Source organism: Vespa mandarinia, chromosome 6, assembly GCF_050613455.1.
Source record: "Vespa mandarinia isolate Hongniang chromosome 6, ASM5061345v1, whole genome shotgun sequence".
Taxonomy (NCBI): Eukaryota; Metazoa; Arthropoda; class Insecta; order Hymenoptera; family Vespidae; genus Vespa; species Vespa mandarinia.
This window is the reverse complement of record NC_140815.1, coordinates 4,896,542-4,921,753: the sequence shown is the minus strand read 5'-3', so window position 1 is coordinate 4,921,753 and position 25,212 is coordinate 4,896,542. Positions and strand designations below refer to the sequence as shown.

General features: G+C 33.3%; 1 protein-coding gene across 8 annotated transcripts; it reads right to left on the bottom strand.

Annotated features, from left to right (window-relative positions):
- Positions 1-1,372: 1,372 nt before the first annotated feature.
- Positions 1,373-24,640, bottom strand: ERR (estrogen-related receptor). 8 transcript variants are annotated; one of them, XM_035864781.2, is made up of 10 exons: positions 24,488-24,629; positions 19,378-19,700; positions 4,395-4,541; positions 4,132-4,311; positions 3,907-4,036; positions 3,521-3,742; positions 3,374-3,409; positions 3,090-3,230; positions 2,805-3,007; positions 1,373-2,672 (listed from the first exon to the last, which is right to left on the bottom strand). In XM_035864781.2, the coding sequence occupies exons 2-10, from the start codon at positions 19,408-19,410 to the stop codon at positions 2,334-2,336; spliced, it is 1,431 nt and encodes a 476-aa protein (XP_035720674.2). In that variant the 5' UTR covers positions 19,411-19,700; positions 24,488-24,629; the 3' UTR covers positions 1,373-2,333. The 8 variants fall into 8 exon arrangements, with proteins under 8 accessions (XP_035720674.2, XP_035720680.2, XP_035720678.2 ...); XM_035864787.2 differs by having other exon boundaries at positions 1,374-2,672; positions 19,382-19,700; XM_035864785.2 differs by lacking the exons at positions 19,378-19,700; positions 24,488-24,629 and adding exons at positions 16,837-16,882; positions 17,075-17,181 and having other exon boundaries at positions 1,374-2,672.
- Between the last annotated feature and the right edge of the window lie 572 nt (positions 24,641-25,212).

Genomic DNA, 25,212 nt, shown 5'->3' with positions numbered 1-25,212 from the left:
TAATTTAGTTATCGATAGGAAAAAAAAAAATTTCATTTGCAAGAGATACAGAAAAAATTTCTCTTGCGTCAGTCCTTTTCGTTGATTACTTTCAATTTTTCTTTTTTCTGTTGGCATCTTAAAGTGAAATTTATCCATGGAGAAAAAAAATCGAACTATATATATACATATATATACATATATATATATATATATACATATATATATATATGTATTTAAAAAATGAGCCACGTAATGAACGAGAGAGAAAAAACGTAGGAAGCTGCAAAGAACACAGATAAAATTCGCCGTGGCTGAACAGCCATGTTTTCATTTCATTTATTATGCTATCTACTTCATGACAAGGAACAAATCATCAAGCAGGAAAACTTGAAAGAACTTATACGAATAAGATATGGGAAGTCAGTATCATGAAATATTCATCGTGCGTAAATGCAGGATAGATGAAACGTTGTAAGATAAAAGGACAAGAAGGAAAAGCAAGGTCAAAATAAAGGAATAACGCCACATTTCCATGATTTGGATAATGCAACGACGCGAATGAACAATATATTGCACCGTAAAAGTGACGATATAGACATACGATACGACTACACCATTATGCATAACATTTTCACCGTTTCTTCGAACGACTTTTTGTACGTTACTTTTAATTCGATAATATTTTCTTTCTTTCTTTTGTGCAAAAATTTATTGCTCGTATCTATATTGTCAAAAAAAAAAAAAAAATTAATTTTACGAATTTTTCCGATACATCACGAAAATGGATATATAAATTTCAAATATAACAAGGAATAAGATCGATTATTCCTTACGAATAAAACTAATTTAATTTCTTATATCGTTCTTTAATTTCACGGGAATATAATGAAAAAGGAAAAAAAAAATACAAATATCAGTGAAAATGTTATGGCAAACTAATGCTAAAGAAAGCTCTATAAAATAAATTTATATTCGGTTGTTTCAATTCGTACTGAACTTTCACGTCAGAATAGTAGCTCTTGTTACATAACGAGTTTCCTTCCATAGAAGCAGTACTATGCACACGTCCCGCACGCGATACTCATAACGGTAATAACTAGATAATAAAGATCCCTGAATATATATATATATATACACACACATATATATACATATATTCTCCTACACTTTTGTGTGGCACGCGCAATATTTTTGCGATCATTTTAACAAACAATTAAACTCCCCTTTTTTACTCTCATGAACCTGGCAACCTGGCCAAAGTCCGTTCTTAAAATATATTCCTAATGTATCTTATACAAAAGAAATTTAAAAAAAAAAAAAGAAAAAAAAAAGAAAAGAAAAGAAAGAAAAAAAAAGAAAAAAAAAGAAAAAAGAAAAAAAAATAAAAAAAAAACAACGTGGCTCTAATTCGAGAACGATCCAGTCATTCTTTCTCTTTCTTTTTATCTTCTCCAACTTGATCAACCCTATTCCTATCACTGGTTTTATTTGTACAACGATACGCCCTAAAGGTTTAAAGTGCCGTAACTATGGATGTTCGATACATCTAGCTTAAGTTTTAATTATTATTACTTTCAACATTAATTCCACCTATAATGCCAAGTAAACATTTGTATTATCTTTTTTTTTTTTTTTTAAATTATTAGCGTTATACATGTACATTCCTCTTGCTAAACTAACCGCCAGAAACGATATATGAATTCAGATTAATGACAAACATGAAATGATTAGCGTATCTCTATTGCAAATATGTAACATCAAACACCCACAGTTTATCAAACACCACAATTACTAAACTTCGATCTGACTTGTACGATCATTGACTCGATGTCACGATCATAATGATCAAGTGTGTAAACAAAAACATATTTATTTGGTAATGCGATCTATCGATCAACAGACTATATACTATCCTATAATGATACCTCTAAACGTAGGCTCCTCGCATTTTATTCTCTCCGCGTTTTATGCTGAAATCACATTCCCTTTCCTATACCTGTAAAAGGGGTACTTGAAAAGGAAAGCTTGGTTACTTTAAACAAAGACAGCTAACGGTATCTCAGAACTATACGCAAGGTTCGATGATCGTTGGGAAACACTGGTCGAAATCACTCCACGCTTCACCTTTGAAAAATAAAGAACTTTTTGTTCGCGAGTCTGTTCGAAAAAAAAAAGAACAGAACTGCACTGTTCCTCTCACTTATCACTCACTTGTCATTCCCTTTAGTTTCGAAAACGTGAGTAACACCTTTATTATTTCCGCGTGATGTTTATTATACATCGACTATTAATGATAACTTTGACGAACTCGTTCGATTTCAATGATAATATTCGACCAGGTTCTAGTTGTTTCATCGATAATAGGCAGCTTCCAACATCTCTACAAAGAGCTTGTTCATCGGCACTTTGCCCGTTCTATAAACACTCGACCAAAATCTCCTTACAATTCCATCGGCCTGTCTAAGACTAGGCAGTATTAGGAACATGTTTTGCGTAGCACGTAACGCCTGTCCTGGCCTTACGGCTGCTACGCAGTCCGAAAGGGAATTCAATATTGCGTCGCGGAAACGATATAGAGCTTGAGGTTCGTCCGATCTCGCGTCGCTATTCGCCAGAATCAATGCCTTCAGCACATAATATTCTTCTTTGATCAAACCCAATCGTTGAATCCTTTCTACGATCTGGATGCACTATCATAAACAGTAATGATAAAAGAAATGTTATTGGAATTCAAAAAAATCATTTGTATCATATTCATTCAAATTCCATTTGATAAAACGAACTTTCTTTTTATTTCGTAATCGACTCATAGTTCTACTTACATGCGTATATAGCTCTGTACAATGGCATTCACGTGCCAGACGTTCATCCAAGCTGAAATCTTGAGCGAACCACAATCTGCCATTATTAGGCATACTTCTCCACGCTAAACTGAAAGTTAGAATTTCCGCCCATGTACTTTGTAGAAGCCGCATTTGATCGTTTAAAGCTAAACTGCTGAACCCCGGTATTTGCTTAGCCCAACCTTTTAAATAAAATCCATATTTTATATTATAAAACGTACAGTTTATCGCGCAAAATATTTTATTATTCTAATAATAAATTACCGATAATTCCAACTAATTCGCGATCATATAAATCCGACAACTGTCCCAGTATCCTTTGATCTGTATCCAAAGTGTGAGAAAGATTCGATACTTGTAAAATATCGGGTTCGCACGCAGCTAGAGCTTCGACCATTTTGTTATCTATAAACACACATATATAGCTTTAACTAATTCACGTAATGTCAAACATCTTGTTATAATCTTATACGTTCTACTTGATATTACGATATCCAGTTTGCTTTCATTTAATATAAACCAGACTTAATAAATATTCTGCAGCTTACTTATTTGTTCCCCAGATCCTCCGGATGCTACGCTCGCTTGAAATATTAAAAAATCTTTGTTTATATGAACGGATACTCGAACTGATTCTAAAGATTCTTAAAATGGCATCAAAAGTCCAAATGAAGGTACATGGTAAATAACATTACCTTCCAGAGTAGCCGTTTTCACAGGGATGTAAGGATCCGTAGATCTTCTGTATTTTTGCCTGCCACCTCTAACCCGATCCAATCGCACACCTTCCTTTAGCATTCCCTGACGAAGACACTTTTGAAATCTGCACGCCTGGCACGCCTTTCTTCTACGTTTATTTATTTCGCATTCTCCGTTTGCCGGGCAAGTATATTCAATGTTACCTGTAAAGTTACTCGCTATTTTATCGTAATATACATGGCCTTGATCCAGATAGTACCATTATTAAACATATCGCAACGTTTAATTAATATATAAAATTTATTGGTACTATCTGGTAATATCAAATGATAAAATAATCGAGTTTTGCTATAGTCGAAAAAGAACGTGAAACTTTGTTTACCTTGTATAGTCCTTTTAAAGAAAGCTTTGCATGCTTCGCAAGATGCAACACCGTAATGGAATCCACTTGCAACGTCTCCGCAAACGAGACATAATCGCCTGGGCAACATGTCTTCCTCCTTGATGCCTTCCTAAATAATAAAAAAAAAAAATACGAACTTTATTTCGAAAGTTTATAATATAAAATACAATATATAACGATCATGTCTTGCATTTTTAGTAATACCTCGGGAGTTCCTAAAGGTTGAGTCGTTGATGAACAGTGATGCATCTCTGGACTACCTGGACTTCCACTACCAGCGCCTCCATTTCCGCTACAAGCACTGCCACCACCACCACCACCACCACCACCACCACCACCACCGCCGCCGTAATCAGGCGGCACATCCATTTTTGTGCAAATTGCCTACAAATAATGTATCATTATTGTTGTACTGATATTATATTAATCAATTTTTAAATTTCTTATTATAAGCTACAATGTTTTACCTCCTGATTTTGCAGTGTAGTGGTCGGTGAACAAACTTGATAGTTTTGCGTAGGCGTGGCGGGGTTGTCGACTTCTTGTTTAATGTTTGGCATGGTTCTGTTGTAGCATATCATACCTTCGGTAGTAGCGCCAGACATCATACAAACCTGCAAAAAAAAAAGAAAACAAAATATAAGTAGTAAAGGGGGCGAAGAAAAAAGTGAAAAGAAAAGATTCGGCTCGAAAAAAAAATTATTGCTTTCTCTCTCCCTCTCTCTCCCTCTCCCTCCCTTCCTCTCTCTCTCTCTCTCTCTCTCTCTCTCGTCCTTGCAGTCAGTTGCACTTTTTTCAATCGCTATTTTTAATACGACCAACACCGTGAACATTTTTAGAATCGACTTCAGAGAATTCGCGGTTGGGAGAGGATGTCCATAACGTTGCTCTCGCAACGTTCGAGCCAGGCTCTAGAATTGAAAAAAATATTTTTCAACCGCGCTCTTCGTAATTAATCTCACACCATCGGCCTTTCTCTATAGCTCTTCTCGACTATAATTTTCTCCTAAAATCTCTTTCTATTCGTATCGACGACAAAATAAAACATCTCCAAATGATTCGTTATTAAAAAGAGAGACAAGAATGGTATTACATATACTATCGTAAAATGATAAATGAAATCTACTTGAGTAGATTAAATCTACTATAATCAAGAAAAAATCTTGAGAAAAAAGTAAACGATTTCCATATTTTAGAGAATTAATCGGACGATCGAATGCTCAACAATAAATAGAATCATTACATATTTACATGTTTACATGTTTACATGTTTACATGTTTACATGTTTATATGTTTACATGTTTACATTTACACGTTTACAGTTCAATAATAAGCCTTTATGTACATACTTATTTTTTGTAATCTCGTCAAAAAAAGAAAAGGAAAATGGATGGTGCAAAGCATCTTGCATTTAATCGTCTGCTCAGAGATATGTAGATACGCGTAAGAATAAGAACGTTCCCGCGCCATCTGGTTGACCTTGAACTTAAATTTCTTTTTTTTCCTCCCTTACGCAGTCGAACGGTCTCGAGCGAAGCGTCATGAAGAACAACTTTTAAAACTGCGACGAATGGACTTGGAAAGATGGTCCCTTAAACAAGCCCTAGCTAGGTTCCGTGAACAAAGTAACGGTGAAAGGATTGCGTAAGCCTTCTTCTCTTTCCTCTTCCTCTCCCCATACATCTTCACCTCCTACTCTTGATCTTCTACCCTCTCCATCTTCCTCCTCATCCTCCTTCATCTCCAACTTCAATCTCTCCCACCACCACCGACACACATACGGTGCCGTAGTTTAAGCTCAGAAAAGAGATAGAGGAACGCAGGATATCTGGTTGAACTTGAACTTGACTTCTCAGATGAAATGACGATCGCATTCATACGATTCAGAGTAGCCTAGAATGTGTGACCTTATAACTCTCTCTATCTCTTTCTCTGCATTATTTCCCTCAAGAACGTAATATTTAATTACCACCTTATACACACTCGCACGAGCTACATACAATTCTGCACTATTTCAACTATTTCCCTTTCTTACGCGTTAAAATTTAATCGACTATAAAATACATATAAGTCATTGAATCAAAAAATCTTCTTAAACCCGCAAATTAATATATTGCTTAGGCGAACCATCATCTATAACTGAACATTTTCGAATTCTATAAAAAAAAGAAATTATATAATGTGACAATTATAATATTACTTTTTTTTATAATAATATTATATTGCACTATATTAGAAATAATATAACTTTGCATTAAAAAAAAAAAAAAAGTGACTTTGAAGTTACATGGCGTTGTTGAGGCTCAATGAAAAAGAACTTATAACGTAATTGTTTCGATGTCCTTTAAGGAAAATTTTCTTTTGTATCCATAAAATGTCAAGATAAGATCAACGATCGATGATCGATGATAAAAGCGAAGAATTTTTCACGCGATACCGATCTAACACATCTATTATCCGATTCATATGATTGCCGAGAAAAATTATAAACGAAGATTGCATAATGAAAGCGTGTACTTGAGTCTTTATTAGAGCATAGTATGAAATTAAATAGAAAAGGAAACTAAATGGAAAGATAATAAAAAGATGCTTGGACTCGTCAGGTTTCTCCTCCCATTTCCACAAAAGCGTTACGTTATCATCTATGCTTGGATTATTTCTACCGGCAATAGAATTGAATCCTACATTATGTCGATATTGTTATGACACAATAAAATAAATATTTACGAGTTTCTATTAAATACTCTATATATATATATAGAGTATTATATAATATATAGAGTATATATATATATATATAAAGAGTATTTAATATATATATATATACTCTATATATATATATATATATATATATATATATATATATATAGAGAGAGAGAGAGAGTATTTATATACTATATATATATATATTTAGAGTATTTAATAGAAACTCGAACGAATTTCATGAACTTATTGATACACAGCTTATGAAAATTTCACAAGAAAATTTGCTATAACAATGAAAACAAATTTTATCTATTCTTGATAATACAAAAAATTCTTTGTTCAATGTTACATAAACATGTAAATAAAGTAATAATCATAATGTATATATTTAAAGCGTCACATTTGAATCTCGATACCTCAGAATAATTGAAACTGTTAACGACATTCAAAAAAAAAAAAAAAAAAAAAAAAAAAAAAAAAAAAAAAAAAAAAAAATTATTATAAATCTCCAAATTTTCTCACATATCATTTTCAATACGACCTTATCATATGACCATTTTCATAATTACCTTGAAATATTGACAAAAAAAAAAAAAAAAAAAAGAAAAGTGCATACATTTAAATACATCCATGATTTCAATTATTACAAATATTTATAAATTTAGTATTTACATTTACAATGTATTATAATGTATACATCTTATATCATAGGCATATATTAACTTCATATATTAAAGTATTGCATATATATGTCATATTTAGGTAAAGGTATATCTAAACTATATTTCATTGATGGCTCTTCGATGTATCTAACAGAGGCCCTACGTGTTACTTCGAAAGAAAAGTAACGGGGAAAGGATTGCGTAAGATGCATCCTCTCTCTCCCTCTCTACCGTCCTTTCTCTTTCTCTCTCTCTCTCTCTCTCTCTCTCTCACTATCTCTTTCTCCATTCCTCGATTTCCCCAAGCAACCCTTTACTTCACTCTTTTCTTGTTCGATCGCAGATTAAATGATCGCTGGAAGCAAGACGCAAGAGAGACGAGAAAAACGATGAGACACGACAGCACACGCAGAGAGCTATCTGTGGTTGGCCTTGAACTTGACTTTTCTGCGTGTGCAAGGAAGAGAAGGGGTGAAGGGGAACGATACGAGAATGAGAGAGAGAGAAAAAAAAAAGAGAGAGAGAAAGAGACACGGCCGCGTAGCGAAGGCCGCAGAACAGCGCCATCGCAAATTTAGATACCGAACGCCAGCGGAAATGGCCGACTACGACGGCCTTGACGTTTCTCTCCCTCTCTCTATCTCTCTCGCTCTTTCTCTCTTTAACCTTCCCCTCTACCCTTCTAATGCCTCCAGCGACAGCGCCCAACGCTTTTCAGTCGTCTTCTTCGTCGCGTGCCTTTTTCTATCTCTTCTAGCATGCTCTTTCTCTTTTTTTTTTCTCATTCGTCCTCTCTCTCTCTCTCTCTCTTTTTCTCTCTCTTCTCTCTCTCTTTTTCTTTCTCCCTCTCTATTTTTTCCTTTCTCTCTTGCGAGCGCCCACTGACTTCCGCTGCTATCAGCTTCCGACTGTCTGGCTGAGAGATTCGCATAAATCTTGACACCATCGATTTCAAAATACTTTGTCAAGTAACAAATATACGTGCATATTTATGCATCCATATATATATATATAAAATTTATTATAATAAATATACACAATGTGTAACAATATATATATATATATAACTAGTCCATCATTTGAAGATCCAGAATTTAGTAAGCAAAAATAATTAATAAAATTTCTATAAACATCTTATTCTGTTCGATATTTTTTTGTCTTCCAATAATTCTTTTATCTGACCGATTGATTATTACTCTGACAGAATATTGAAGAGTTATGGCCCTGAGATTTGTACATCAGTCGTGTATTTTTTATGAGGATAAATCGACAACTGGTACGAAATAATAATTAAGAAAATAAAAAAAGAAAAAAAAAGAAAATAAAAAATAAAAAGAACATTATAACCGTGTAAACAAAGGAAAGACAAGCTTTTTTTAAAAGTTCTTTTTTTTCTGACGTCACGTCCATATATTTATATTACATCCTGTATATTTGATTGTATTTGAATATATTCGATAGGAAACAATTTATGAAAATATTGCTGGCTCAATTTTAATAAAACGACTCGGATCAAATGCATGCAAAAGCTGTAAAGCTCCCAAACGGGATAGAAGAAAAAAAATTCTCTTCTAAGCACGTCCGCTCGTAGAGACGAGACGTTTTTACATGTTCTTAAAATACATACACATATAATCGAATATAGGAGGGAGTCTTTCGAAAGTAACCGAGACATTGATATACGTGCGATATCATCTTTATGTAACCTAGAGATTGAGAGGAACGGAATAAAAATAAAGAAATTAAAAAGAAGAAAAAAGGAACGAAAAAAAAAAAAAAAAAAAAAAGAAAAAGGAAAAAACACGCAGAAAATTTCATGAGATTTGCGATTAATTTCTCGGTTAGATTATTCCCATTTACAATTACTAATTGCTTCGAGTTTATCGTACGGAAGAAGGTTTTCTTTCATTACGAGTCGTTATCGTTTCCGCGTTAGAAACAATTAAGTCAATCCTGTAGATTATCTTGTAAGTACTAAAGTCTATTCGTGAATACGTGTTGAGAATTAAAAGTTGTATTATATGATAATGATTATGAAAAACTTATAAAATGACTAAGATATGTTTGAAAAAAAAGAAAAGATTAATAATGGAATAAACGTTCCATTTTTATTTTATGTTACATTAAATCAAAGATATTAAATTAAAACCTATATATATATGTGGATTGATTTCGAAATAATTTTCATGTCAATAATAATGCCTAAATGAAGGATCTAATAAATTCTTGTTCATGTTAAGATCGAGTAACGCGATAGATACGAACTACAAAGAGTTAATTGGAATTCTAACTGGTTGCCGCACCATGACCGACAGAATTACATGTACTTAAAATCCCAACTATACGCATAAGCAAGAAGGTTATACGTCACCGATGGCGTAACTCGCATCACGATTTTACGCTATACCTACTTAAAATCGCTCTTTATTTCTGTTCATCGTTCGTAGTTTCGCAACGATTTGTTCTCATACCTCCGTGACGTAAAGTTTCTTCTTCTTCTTCTTTCATTGTAATTATTATATTAACGCGTTTAACCTAACTCAAGAGATATTTCGTTTGGCTTTATATGATCAAATTATATATATATATATATATATATATAAAAAATGGCTTCTTCGCGCGACACATGGCACATTAATATTTATAATATTAGAATTTTATTTATAATCATACGACGTGGATTACGATAAAATAATGATTAATGAAATAATCAGTGAATAACATAGTGCACGAAAATGTGAACGTGTCAAGGGTATAAATTCTGTTAATTAAAAGACATATGGAATACGTTAAGCTTCGGGGAGAAAAAAATAACATCGATAAACTCACGACGAACAGGTAAGTGCAGTAAGCACACTCATCAATGTTTCACGAAAAAATTCTAAAGATGGATAGTTCGATAGAAATGAATAGAGTTTATAGATCCTCCTCCAACAGACGTTTATCAATTTCGATCAAACTTTCTACAATCATATAGGTATGTACGTACATAAGAGTTCTGTGGGATATATCGAAATTTTCAAGGTCCATGAAACCCGTCGCACCCGTTTTCAAACAAGTCGATTATGTAAGCGAGAAAAAGCCTCACGGCAATACGAAAGAGAATAAGAAGAAACGATGCCAGCTGCTCTTTATCGTTGTTTCGACTTTGTTCATCCTATTCCTCGAAAGAAATCCCCCCTTGCCCTTTTTTCCTCAAATTTTTTATCCCAATTCGTACGAATTGTTCGTTCTAATGGTTCAAAAAAAAAAAAAAAAAAAAAAAAAAACAATTTATGATGACCTCAAACACATACAATAATACGAGACAATAGGATATATGAAAGAATTTGACATGTAAAGATATAAATCATGGGTATACATTTCATATTAGAGGGATGTATTTTACTGGCAATATCTAATTAATAATCACCACCATTCTAGTCACGTGTACCGTGTCTGCGATGCTGTATATTTCCTCGCGTATAATCGAATCCACCATCTTCTTATTAATAGTCATCTTTTAGATGTTTATTCGCGATTACGCGACCATTTCGTCAATCTAACGAAGAAAATGAGATTCGAGATGGTCGATTGGAAGAATAAACGGAAATGAAAGATCGTTTAATATCAATTTTTCTTTTTCTTTTTCTTTTCTTTTCTTTTCTTTTTTTTTGTTCGTTCACATTCAATTATTTCTCTTTTCTTATCTGTTACTATGCGCGATATCGTTCAAATAAATTTACGATACGTGATCACGCTACGCCATGATAATTTGTAGTTTTGAATGTAGACGAATATTCACCTAAACGAAAGCACGTTGCACCAAGACGGAAGAATATAATCTTCGATGCTTCAAACAGAATTATCATTATTCTAAATATATCGTTGTATTCGTAGAATCGAATAAGTACGATAACTTTCTTTATTGAATAATTCTAAATACATATTTATATAGTTATATCTATTTAAAATTATTTTCTTAAGTAAAAATAAATATCCAAAGGCTCGACTCTATTCATTTATCCTCGGGATAATCTAAGATTGCTTCCTTTGATTGTTACCATCGCACAACAGCATCATCGTGAAACCACACATTTATCGAGATTAGAAAGAGAAAGAAAAAGAGAAAGAAAGAAGCCATTGCTAATGCGATCATTAAAGCTAATAAAATAAACTTGAGAAGATATAAATAACTCCGTACGATAGTCCGTGTTTACTCTTTTCCAACTAGTCGTTTAAATACGCAGAATAAATGACTCGATTCATTAATAGAAATTCGATAAATTTCTGAATTTTTTCGATATCTCGACGGATAAAAATAAAAAAAAAAAAATAATAATAATAATAATAAATAAAAAAAAGAAAAAAGAGAAATGAAAAATAGACTCGGCCGTGAAGACGATCGTGAATCATTGAACGAAATTCCTCGTTTTCTCGGTCCAATCAAGAAATTTGTTCGTGCACAGTAGACATATATAAGACTTGTCTTATATACAGATATTGAATAAAATATTTCTTAGATGTTCCTTATATAGACAATTTACGTGAGTATATATACTTTATTGAATAAATCTGAAGCCATATGTGACATATATTAACATATACAAGAGTATTGCCTTTAAATTTTCTTATTTTCTTGGCAAAAATGATCACAACAAGTCGATCGTATGATTGAAAGCGAATTATTAATCGTAATGAAAAATATTATTAAGTAGCAGGTGGATGGTGTTCGTGCGATTGAAACGCGTCGAATAAGAAATCGATCGGGCGAGGATGAAGACCCTGGTTCGCACGGTCAAGGCCGAGACCTTGGAAGTTGTACACTATCTACCAATTTCGCAGACTTATCCAATGAGAAGCCTGCGAACCCCTTCCCGATTGTTCTTCGGTGTTGCCCCTTCCCCTACCTATTATCCCTAACGAATAATAATTAGAGATAAATACTGATATCAAAAGTACTTATACATTTTATCGGATCTCAATAGTACTTATATACGATGTACTTAGATATATATATATATACATATATTATACACAGTCTTATATATATATATTATATATATGTGTGTGTGTGTGTGTGTATATATATATATATATATATATATATATATATATATATATATACATTCGATCGCATCTCTAACGATAATAGATCTGCTTATCTTGATCAAAATTATGACTTCGATCAAAACACGTTCTATGATTATTTCAAATTAAAAATGTCCACTTTCCTTATCATAAATAAATTCGTACACACCTATCTATCGATTGTTTGTCACGTTCCAAATTCGATAATAAGAAACCATCTAGAAATTTAACGCTATCCGTATTAACAGCTAACATCGCCGAAAACAAGCTCAATGTGTTTCCACTTTGTTGGCAGACTTTTTAAAAAAAAAAAGAAATAGAACCTCTTCCATTCTCCTTATAGAGAAACCGCTCCGAGGGTCGTTAAATAATTGATCGAAATGGATAAGGATGCAATGTTTACAAGCTTCGACGAATCTTCTCTCACGCGTGTCACCGGAAATTCATTAAATTTCTTAAAACCTCTTATGTTCCTTTCCTTTATGTAAGGATGCAAAATACATACATATATACATACATACATATATACATATAGATAAGAAAACAAACGAAACTTATATATACGAAACGTTTTTAAATTAACGCTTTTAAATATTAAAAAATTAAAAAATAGAGTTGAATATCATATCTCTGATAATGTATAATGTATGAAATATATTTTAAGAAATTAATTGAAAATCTATACTCATGATTATAGTTACAAAAAAAAAATTGTTAAATTATACTTTCATGAAGACCAATTTTGTAAATTTCGGAATCTTTTTTTATATCTATTTCTTTTGGTTCATTTTTTATCTATATACGAGCGAACGTATAGACATTACTTAAAATTTTATTCTGACTACTCTTAAGAGTAGTCAGAATGGGATTGCTACTCTTAAGAGTAATGAGAATGGAATTGCTACTCTTAAGAGTAGTAAGAACGGGATTACTACTCTTAAGAGTTAAGTGTAGTAATTGTATTTATTAAGAGTTAAGAGTAAAGAGTTAAGTTAAGTTAAGTTAAGTTATTAATCTTAAGAGTAGTAACCTGAAAAAATTAAAGGGATGATCTATCTTTTTTATCAATATACATGTATAGGCCTATAATTGAATATTTATTATTTCGTTATACCGTAAATCCGTCAATTTATTTTGTCTGTTCACATATTGTCCAAGGTTAGGACTAGCCCAACTCTTTCTCTCTCTCTCTCTTACACACACACACACACACACAAACACACATACACTCTCTCTCTCTCCCTCTCGCTTACTCCTATCTCTTTCTCTCTCACTCTCACTCTCTCTCACTCTCTTTCGATGTGATGACGTCACCGACGTCTCGTGGCCTTAAACTTGACTCCCCACCTAGCAAGCACCAAAAGGCAGCAGACGATTAGCAGAGTGAAGGCTGGTCTCACCGCTCTTTACAATTTCCCTCTCCTCTCTCCCTTTCCTCCTCTCCCACCCCTCCCCCTCTTTTTCACTCTTGTACACGCGTGCGCAAGCACGCCCAAGTTTATGATAAGAAAACGGTCTATCATTGATGAATGATCGTCGATAGGAGGAATCTATTAAAAGAATCTTATTCTGAAATTTCTCAAATTGCTTTTACCGTTTTTGGATTTTTTCCTTAATTGGTCCATCATTTAATGTCATTATATCTGAAGAATTTTTATCTTATACTTTTCAACGACAGAACGTATAAATTTATAATGTCGACGAAATGGTCTCGTAAATGTCTGTTAAAATGTTTATCGGTGTCGAAATTGAAAAACGTTATTCACGAAGACAGACACGTGAAGTATCGAAGTATAAGAGAAATGACAGTAAAAGGTGGGAGAGGAGTAAATAAAAAAGAAAAGAAAAAAAGAAAAAAAAAAGAAAAAAGGAAAAGGAATGAAAAAAGGAAAATAAAAAAAAAAGAAAAAAGAAAAAAGGACGCGAAATACAAAGAAATAGAATAAATATTAATTTCGTCGAGACGACGCTTATGCGGCACGTCAAAGAAGTTAAAGATCGTTCGAGGACGTACAAAAAAAGGTTCTTCGGAGTAGGAGGAAATCGAAGAAGCTCGCTAAAGCATTGCCCTCCAGTTCTTTCTCTTCTGCTTCGACGCACGCGTGGAATTGAGCAAGATCGTGATCTCTCGTTGGTATCTTACACGTAACATTTACGTATAACAAAACTCATATTCACGGATCCGTTACGCACCATGTATATGAACACATAGAGCTTAGGATAAGATACGAAACGCGCGCTAAACTTAATACGAGATAATCGTTTATGAGCAATTTCAAGGTAGGACATTATCTATTTTTAAAGTCCGAATCTGTGTTATTGCTCTCCATGACAAATAGTAAAAATGACGAAAACGACAATGTAAAAAAGACTCGCTAGATCAGTTGCTGGAAACAAATATCGACGAACCTCTGCATTAAGTTTTTGATTTCTTTATCGCGACGAAGAAAGAGAGAAAAAGAGAGAGAGAGAGAGAGAGAGAGATCAAGTTTTTCCGCCGAATCCCACGTTTCCATTCTCGCATTGCTATTTCGAGCATACCTTCGAATTTTATATTTAGATATCCTTTCTATCCTCGCTCCAAGGGCAGCGTCGTCTTGGAAGGGTTAAGGAACGAATGAAAGAAAGCAACGAATGAGAAAAAAAAAAAAAAAAAAAAAGAAAGAGAAAAAAAGAAAAAAGAACGAAGGATCGATGGGAACTCAAGTAGAAGTATATAGAAATCGCGTCGAAGAGGGAAATATAGAAGCGCGGATTTATTTTTTTTTTTCTTTTTTTTTTTTTTTTTTCCCAACGTTTCTACATTTCGATGAGCTCGCGCGACACAAAGATCGATTTTTTATACGTTAGAACACATCGGTTCGGAGCGCTCTTAAAAACAAAGAGAAACGCGAATACGAAAAGAAGAGGAGAGATATAACAACAAAACGCGTTAGAACGTTCGATTCTTTTCGGATGATGTCAACCGAAGCAAACAATTTCTTTGCACGTGGGTAAGCTCTTTTCCTACTTTTTTGTATGAGAAAAACTAAAACACAAGTGTCATCAACTCTCTTATTTCAAATACAATGAATGCGAATCGCTCTCGTCTCTTCGTATTTCCATCCACGTGCGTGTCCTCCGTTCAGAAGAACGTAAACGACTTGACAAATTTCTTATCCTTTTCTTTTTTTTTTCCTTTATGTTTTTTTTTTCTTTTTTCTTTTTTCTTTTTTTTTTTTTTTTTTTTTTTTTTTTTTTTTTTTTTTTTGCAACTGCCGTTCTCTCGAAGACAGCACGAGCCGAGCACAAAGAAATTATTCTATGAACCGTAAAATTCGTTTTACTTAAAGGAGCGTGGGAGGGTGGAGAAAAGAAAAGATACCTCATTCCTTTGTTCTTTTCAAATTAATAATTTGTATAAAGGAGAGACGTCGAATAAACTTTCATGAAAAACATTGGAATTTCCGTACACGTTACGTGTATGTTTCCAATAAAACAAATTATATGTTAAAATTATAGAATTATGTGCAATAAAATGAAACACAGATCGGCGATTAAATAATATAAGGAATTAAAGGAAGTTCAATGGACTTTTCTGCATATTATTTTATTTTAGTGCGAGGAGTGAAGAGACAAGAAAAAGAGAGAGAGAGAGAGAGAGAGAGAGAGAGAGAACGGAAAACAACGTTTAACTTCTCATCCGCGAGCGCATGCGAATGCGGAGAGTGAAAATGTATAGTGACGAAATCGTAGACGATCTCTTAACACCGATTAATCTCACCTCTCCTTCTAATCTTTAGTACCTCCTCCCTCCCACTATCTCCCACTCAAACTAACTTTCCGTGTAAAGTAGAGAACGACATCAAGAGAGAAAGAGAGAAAGAGAGAGAGAGAGAGAGAGAGAGAGAGAGAGAGAGAGAGAGAGAGAGAGAGAGAGAGAGAGAGAGAACATGCAAAGTACAAGTCTCTATGCTGTAAACGTAGATCTTTTGAAAGACAAAGACCGAATGCGAAGTAGTGGTAACTGTTTCGAAAGACTTATGAACTTTGCTATCATTCTACGAAAGAAAAAAGTTATTTCTCCGGCTCGGTCCATAATCAATCAAAAACATCTCTGACGAAATACACGCATAATTACGATATAGGAAATAAATATAAAAAGTATAAACTATGAAATCTTTAGACAAAAAGTTATCATTAATTAATCGAAAATTAGAGAGGTCTATTATCACTCTCTCTCTTTCTCTCATCTTCTTCATTTGAACACCTTCGATCGGAGTCGAGCGCGCGTGTACCACGTAAACAAAGCCACGAGTTTGTGCGATAGAGAGAGAAAGAGAAAGAGAGAAAGAGAGAGAGAGAGAGAGAGAGAGAGAGAGAGAAAGAAAGAAAGAGAGAATGGGAGAAGGTGTACATGAGGTGGAGGAAGTAAACAAAGAGAAAAGAAAAGAAATGAAAAGAAACGAAGAAAGAAGAAAAAGCACGTACCACGTCGTACATCCAGGCCTCCATATCGTTCTCGCTCCTTTTCACACTGAAGAATAAGCAGAATAAGAGTAAGCAAAATAAGAAAATGGCGGCGGGATGTATCACGAGGGCAAGGAAGACGTTATTAGCGTTGGAAGTACGCGAAAGGGCAACGGTAATAAAATGGAGAAAATTATAGAGGTAATGGAAAAGAAGGTAAAGATGGTGGTGGTAAAGGAGAAAAAAGAATAGAACGCACCGCGAATCATCCCCGCGTGGCTACGCTCGACAACGCGTCGTAAACGCAACGGCAGTAAAACCTGAGACTCGGCGGAACCGCGGCTCGCGCGCGACTGAACGCAAACACGCGCCGGAGGATGCGGTAACACCCCCACCCCACCCCATCCCACATGCGAACCCTAGATCCGCGCACGACGCGCGACGACCGAAATTCTTTCTTTATTTCTTTTTCTTTTTCTCTTTCTTTCTTTCTTTTTCCCTTTCTTCCTTTCCTTTTTTTCTATATTACTACGATACCGGGCTTGATTCTTTCGATCGATCTTCGCTAAATCTTAATGATCATAAAATTTCTCCTAAAGAACGAGAGAGAGAGAGAGAGAAAGATAGAGAGAGAGAGAGAGAGAGAGAGAGAGAGAGAGAGAGAGAGAGAGAGAGAGAAATAGTTTTGATTAATATGTTCAATTTTATCGTTAGATAAAACGATCTGTAATGAATTCGAAATAAATACAAATACAACGAAACACACCCCTTAGCTTTTTAACACGATACCATTATTTTATACACGATCTGTTTAATTGATAAAAATCAATAATTACGGATCACAATGCGAATTTAATGGATTTGTTTATCGTCTAATTTTCAACCTTTGAATTTATAAGTCCAAATTTCAAAACGATTTCTTATCTATCGTACGATCAAACTCCTTATTCACACGTCTACTATACTTATTTATATTCTAAGATTTATTTCTATTATAACATTCTATTAAAACATGTCGCTTCGTAAATCGCAAAAACAGTTGTCGAAATGCGCAAAATAATCTTCGATAACGAAAAGTGAATGCCGATAACGTGGTAAATCGATCACTCGATCGCTCAACCAACGTGACGTAAAATTTACGTTGCGTCTCGCGCTAACCTAACAATTTTTGATGAAAACGAATTATTTCAAATCTATCTTCTTCAGTTTTTTGATCCATTCGAGATAATAAAACTCCATTAAACGAATATTATATCATTACAGTCGACATAAGATCTTTCAACGAGTACTCGCTGATTTTCTTTGGCTGCTGTACGCAATTGAACAAACATACGGGATGGTCACGCGCGACGTGATGATTTCGCCTTATCAACGATCTTTGATTTTTAACATTAGATCGAAAGCATAATAAATGAAATCATAAAACGATTTGAATACATCATTCAAAACTCTCGAATAGTTTCATCTCGCGCAACAAGCATATGTATCGTATTTAAGAAATCATGTATTATACGTATACGTTGCCGTATACCGATTACGTTATTTACGACTCTTCGACAGGCTTGACGATCCGATTAATCGTAAAAATCATCAAATGAGAAATACTTGTTATTAAATACCCGTATAAAAATCTTATGAAAGAATGACACATGTTTACCATATATAATTGCATTGCATTAGTCGACGGAAACACAAAATCGCGTTATCGCCTCTCAGCGTATATTCGATCAAATCGTTCATTTGATAGCTGCAATATACGCATATGTTATTCGATAATTACAAATATCGCGTTGTAATATCTCTCATTTTCGGCTTTTTCATGGCCACGGCAAATCGGTCATTAACACTGTTCACCTTGGGCCAACATATGATAGAACTTATCTCATTTATCTGTTCGCACTCGAAACGATTTGCGATATCAGCTCAACCACTCAAATATCTTCGTTGTCATATTTTCTCCTTTTCCCCTTTTCTATCGAACTGCATTGCCTATATGTGTATATACATATATACATAAGTATGCGAACTAGCCGATAGATAAATGCATATAGATCAAAATCGATATTAATTTATACATCAAATATCAACGTCAAGAAACGTCAAGTAATGATCTTTGAAAAGGAACAAATACGATAACTATAACTCGTTACAAATTATTAACAAAAAAAAAAAAAAAAAAAAAAAAGTAAGTTTCGATGTAGACAAGCCTAAAGAACCAATCTATCTAATTAAATATCTCGCCTCCCCCCTTACCCTTTTCCTTCCTAAAAAAAACATCATAAAAATGTCTATGAAAATGTCATAAGTTTTGAAAGACAAGATGAACAGATAACGCTTTGATAAGAGTTTAGATATCAAAATAATAATATGTTGGAAATATGCAATATAATGAAAATCGGTATCGTACGTCGTAATAACGGACGACTCTTCGAGCTGAGGGTAAATCGATCGAGGTTCTTCTACCTTCTTCGCTACCCTTCATTTTCCCAGCCCAGATTGATACGCTCCTGGCGCGTCGTCGTGCGTATATAAGTACATACATATATACACATATATACCTACATACATAGATCGTGGGTATATCGCGATGGTCATTGGTGGGGGTAGCCGGTGATGGAGGTGGTGGTGGCGGTGACGGTGGTAGCGGCGGCGGCGGTGGCGGCGGCGGCGGCGGCGGCAGCGGCAATAGCGGCGGTGGCGGCGGCCATGGACCTGCTGGAGGGGGCGGTGGCCTTGAACTTGACTGCCGCCGTTTTTGTGCACAGCCGTCGTCCGCCCAAAACAGCCCACCGGCGTAGGACTCGCTAACTTTTCTTCGCTATTTCCTCTCTATCGGGATCTCCACGATCATATACCGGGTGTCCCATTTTACTCGATCCACGAAACTGTTATCAAAATTATTAAGGAAATTTTCTCGAAGTCAAAACTGATCTATATTCTTTCGCATTGAGAAATTAACTTAGAATAGTAATATCGAAAGAAAAAAAAAAAAATAAAACAGAAAGAAAGAAAAAAAAAAAAAGAAAAAAAAAGAACAAATTAATAAAATAGAAAAATCTACAAAGTCAACAACGAACGTAACACGGACTCGTGCGCGCGCGCTCGCGTTTGTCTTAAGTTCACAAATCTCTTTAATGTCTCTTTTTAATCAAGCTTATTTATTGCAGCGTCTATCTTCTTGATTCAGATTTAAAACGAGTCAATTAATCGAATTACAATCTTCTTAAGAAGACGAATCTTTTTATTAGAACATTTTGTCGAAGAACATGGAATAATATAAATTATAATAAAAACGGCCAACTATAAAGTAGCTTCTGAATATATATATATATATATATATATATATACACGGATGCACTTTCTCATACCATAGATCTACCGTTATATAATATTCGACAGTCACCATTAATCCTAAATCAAACGAATATATTGCACTATGATCGATCAAAGTTGTATTCAACGTCTACGAAGTATCTATCCATCTACCTATATATATATGTATATATATATATATATATATATATATATATATATATACGCTTCTTCCGATCAATTTTACGCAAGAACTAAACAATTTTCCGATTTTAATGCTAAACAAAGTCGTCATCAAATGTTCTTATCTATCGTTTCACGTATTCAACGATAATAAACTTTATCGCCGTATATAAAGTAGACAACATAAAATGAAGTAATAAAGAGAAGATATATTTCACAAGTTTAATCGCAACAAAAATAAGATTAACTTTTGTGCAAGTTCACTGACAAGTCAATTGTACAACAAACGAAGAAGACCATTTATACGGACTATCATTCTATGTACGTAGCGAGATATTAAGAACAAAAAAAATAAAAAAAAGCATAATTATTGTTACATGGTGAACGATCTAACACGACGAATTGACTTCAGAAATGTTCCTTTAACAACGTTCAGAGGGAAGTTAACCATTACATTTTTCTTTACTTTACAATGTTATAAACAATAAAAAATATTCGGGTGGAAAAAGTATTTATAATGGTATTCTATGATAATTATATTTAAAATTTCGTCGACGATCAATGTCGGTTGTTATCAAGATAGGTAGATTTTTTTTTATTTTTTTTTATTTTTTTTTATTTTTTTTATTTTTTTTTTTTTTTGTATCAAATCGATGTTAATTCACGCTATTATGAAGTTTGAGAAAATTCAATTAAAAACAAAAAAGTATTGGATCACATGGGAGATCAGATACTATAACCAATGAAAAGAGACATGACTTGAAATTTTCTTGCAAAAAATCATGACGAATGTCTAAAGAGAGATATCGTGAGACTCGCAAACACACACAGACAGACAGACAGACAGACAGACAGATAGACAGACAAACAGACATACACACACGCATACATACATACATCATCATTTGATTGCAAAATATTTATCACGTTGAAAAAAATTGTAAATTCTGACTAGCAGATACGTTACGATGATAATATAATTAGTTAGAAAGATCAGATAGAAATGAATATTTTTTGAATATAATTATAATATTGTAACTTATGTTAATCGATTATCATTGTGTTCGAACCTAAATCCGATTGTCCACTTAATGTATATATGTACGTATTATATATAACTTTTTCCCAAACCCATATATATATAATATTAATAACATTGCGATGAGAGAAGAATTAAAGAACCGTCGAAGATGTCGTTACGTTGATTGTGCATCAAGAGATTTGAAAAAAAAAAAAAGGACAAAACGAAAAGATGAGAAAGAGACGGGAATTTTTAACTAGAAAGAAACGTCAACGAAAGGAGGCCTTGAAATGGAGAGACGAGACGAGGACACAACGCCAAATTACGTATTACACGGTGTGTTCTTTCGAGAAGAATAAAGAAAGAAAAAAAAAAAAAAAAAAGAAAACAAAAAAAAAACAAAAAACAGCATTCCTAAACAAATCGTATCGCCCATGATCTTTTTTCGACGATGAAATCATCATCGTAACGTAAATAAAAAAAAAAAAGAAAAAAAAAATATACAAAAAATACAAAAAGACACGATATTATTCTTTCGAAAATCATTTGGAAATAACATTTGCCAATGGTACGAATCATTATGTCAAGCTCAATATCCAAAGCAGTACTATAAAAGCGTACCAAACGTATAAATATCTCTTTTCTTTCTAATACGAATCCGACCTTGACACCGAAGCAACATTATCAACCTTTCGATTTAAGATACTTCCCTATGAATTCAATTATTATAAGATAAGATATTTACATATCAATATATTAATCTTCGAATGTATATTTTTTTTTTGCAACGTTTTTAGATTCGAACATAATAGTATATATGTAAGGAAAAAAAAAAAAAAAAAGAAAAAAAAAGGAAAAAAAATAACATAGTAATAGAATATTAAAAGAATGACTAAACAAAATATCATTAGAATAAATAATGATAATAACGAGAAGGCACAAATGGTGATAATATAATCTTACCGGAGAGGCCAAGTCAGGGTTGAGGTAGGTAGGTAGACGTAGGAACGAATCGGATCGATATGGCACTCTCGCTTTCTCATGCTACCGATGGTGTGTTACGCACGTATGTATGTATCTACGTATGTATATATGTACGTATGTATGTACATATGTATGTATGTATTATACTTACATACACGAAGTCGCATCTATGATACCTCGAAGAACGGGATAGCTGAAAGCTACCTCTTGTCTCTATTATTTTTTTTCCCATTTTATCCTCCTCCCCCAAACATTTTCTCTTTAATTTTGACAAAGGAAGCAAACGTAATTTCGTTCGAATAACTATCATTATCGACAAACATAAACGTATATAATGCATTAGACGTTCGGAAAATATCCATTAATATTTTATACAAGGTAATTCAATATCACCAAACGAAGTAACCTTTTTCCCATATTTTTTTTTTCCTTTCTCGGTGTTTTCTTTTCTTTTCTTTTTTCTTTTTTCTTTTTTTTCTGGTTTTTTGTTTTTCCTTTTTTTTTTTGTAACGAATTTTAGAAATAAAATAACGAAGAAACATTTTCTCTATAATAAATCAGTAGATAAATGATCCTCAAGTGATTTATTCATTCACTTTGTATATATGTATATATTTATCTGACTCATACGACGATCCTCAAATTGTAGAAATTCGAAATATTATTTAATTCATTGAAAATTATTATTTTCAATGTTTTATAAAAAATATTCATTAAACGTAATATAAATATTTTAAGCGATATAAATGCAATTGTCTGAAAAGAAATCAATTATATATGATGAATAAATATACATATATTATTGTGAGAATGATAATGGAAGATATGTTGAAGTAAAGATAAATAAGAGGAATAAACTTTTTGTGAATGAGAGAACGTATCCATAAGAAATTACGATCTAAGAAAAGAGATACGTACTATAATTAATTACTATACTTATTTACCTAATCGCGGATTCTTATTACCTTCGATGAAATACAATCTGCGACTGTATAACATTTTTATTTTAATTTTATTGATTTTAAAATGGAGTTTGAAAATTAACGTCGATAATATCGGAATTTATACCCTCATCCGTTGATACTTCCACAATTTATCGAAATGAGGAAAGTAAGAAATGTTAAAAAGCAAATAATCATACCGATACATATATATATATATGTGTGTGTGCATATGTATATGTATATACATATTGCAGCGAGTGCAGTCGAGGACTGTCAAACGATTCACGGAGAGTCACGTGCTCTTCGAGAAGTAGCCATGCGTTAACTGGAAGATTAATGTCACGGATTACGTTGTCAGTTACGTATTATGTTACAAAACGAACGCAAATTTATCCCATAGTATTCCTTTAAGAAATCGAAACATTGTATAGTTCATTTTCGTACACGTTTTTATGAAGTATTCCATTAAACGAATCTTAAATAAATGAATTTAAGAAACCCAAATCTCGGTCACGAGCTCGCACAGTACTTTCACTTTTGCCAAGATCATTTCATGCAATTTCGTCGTGCAAAAAACGCAACGTCTTTAATCATTCCACGAAACAGGAAAAAATTCGAGATGTAATTTTTTCCTTTTTCTTTTCTTTTTTCTTTTTTTTTTTTTGCTCCTATCTTCCCAAGCATTAAATGAGCGTTATAATCTAGAGATAGAAAATCGAACGCCAGTAGAATTCATTCGACTATATGTTTTTCGTCTTACAACGCGCACTTTTTTGCTCGACTACAAAAAAGGAAAAAAAAAGGAAAGAGAGAAAGAAAGAAAAAAGGAAAGCAAAAAGAAACAAAATAAAAAAAAAACTACGAAAAAAAAGAAAGGAAAAGTAAAGAATAACGCGTGACATCGATTGTGAAAGCAGTGCGGCAAATTTCAAGGCCGCGAGCATTGATTGCTTAATAATGAAAAAAATGATGTATTATCCAAAATAAATACAGTCGTTCGCTTCAAAATGAGAAATTAATGTTGAAGTCGTGATATTCGAGCCGTGAAATAACAATGCGGTGAAAATTGTTAATGTATACACTGGAATGTATACGAATTCGTAAGAAAGATGGCGTCCATGAAATTTGGCAGGTCGCTAATTCCAATGGACTTTCTCTTCGCTTGGTGTCTCTTGTCGATGATGAGATCAAAGGGCGAACGTACGTTAAAATAAGCACGAGCACTCACCCTAATTTTTGCAGACTCTTTTGTTTCTTCATCGTTGATTGAAGGTATTTGTTCGCGGGAGAAATATTAGAGTAATGGCCGATTCCACGGCTCAGTAGAAGCAGAAAACCCCGATGACTTCTATTCGTTGCGCATGTGGCGCCGTCACGTGTGCGCGACGTCATTGTAAACTTGGCAACTCGGAATATAGCTAGTGCTAACCTCTGTCGGTAAATGTTTGAATCACCAATCCGAAGATCGTTGCTCGATCTTTTGAATAAAACAGAAAAGTCTTTTAAGTTAATTATATTATCGACTTTGTATATTGAAAAGTTTATAAAATTTATGGGAGTTTAAATGGGATTAAAATATAGTTTTAAATAAAATTAAAAAAAAAAAAAAAATCACTTTCTACATCGATATTAGCGATGAAACATCTATTAATTTTTCTTTTTACTCTATTCGAAGTGTACAAATTAAATAGGACGAATAAATGCAACAATGTTTATTTTCGATAAAATTAATAATTTTCAAATAGAAAAACTATATGAACAAATATTTTAACAACATCAAAAACAAATCATGTAAGCGAAATAATTTTGTCCAAAGATTCAATTCTCAAAACATATAGAGCACACATCTGTTTCAATTTACTTAAATATTTGTAAAGTATACATATTGTAAGGAACACAATAAAAAGTATATAGATTTTTATAAGTCTTATATACTTATGTATTTATAAATCA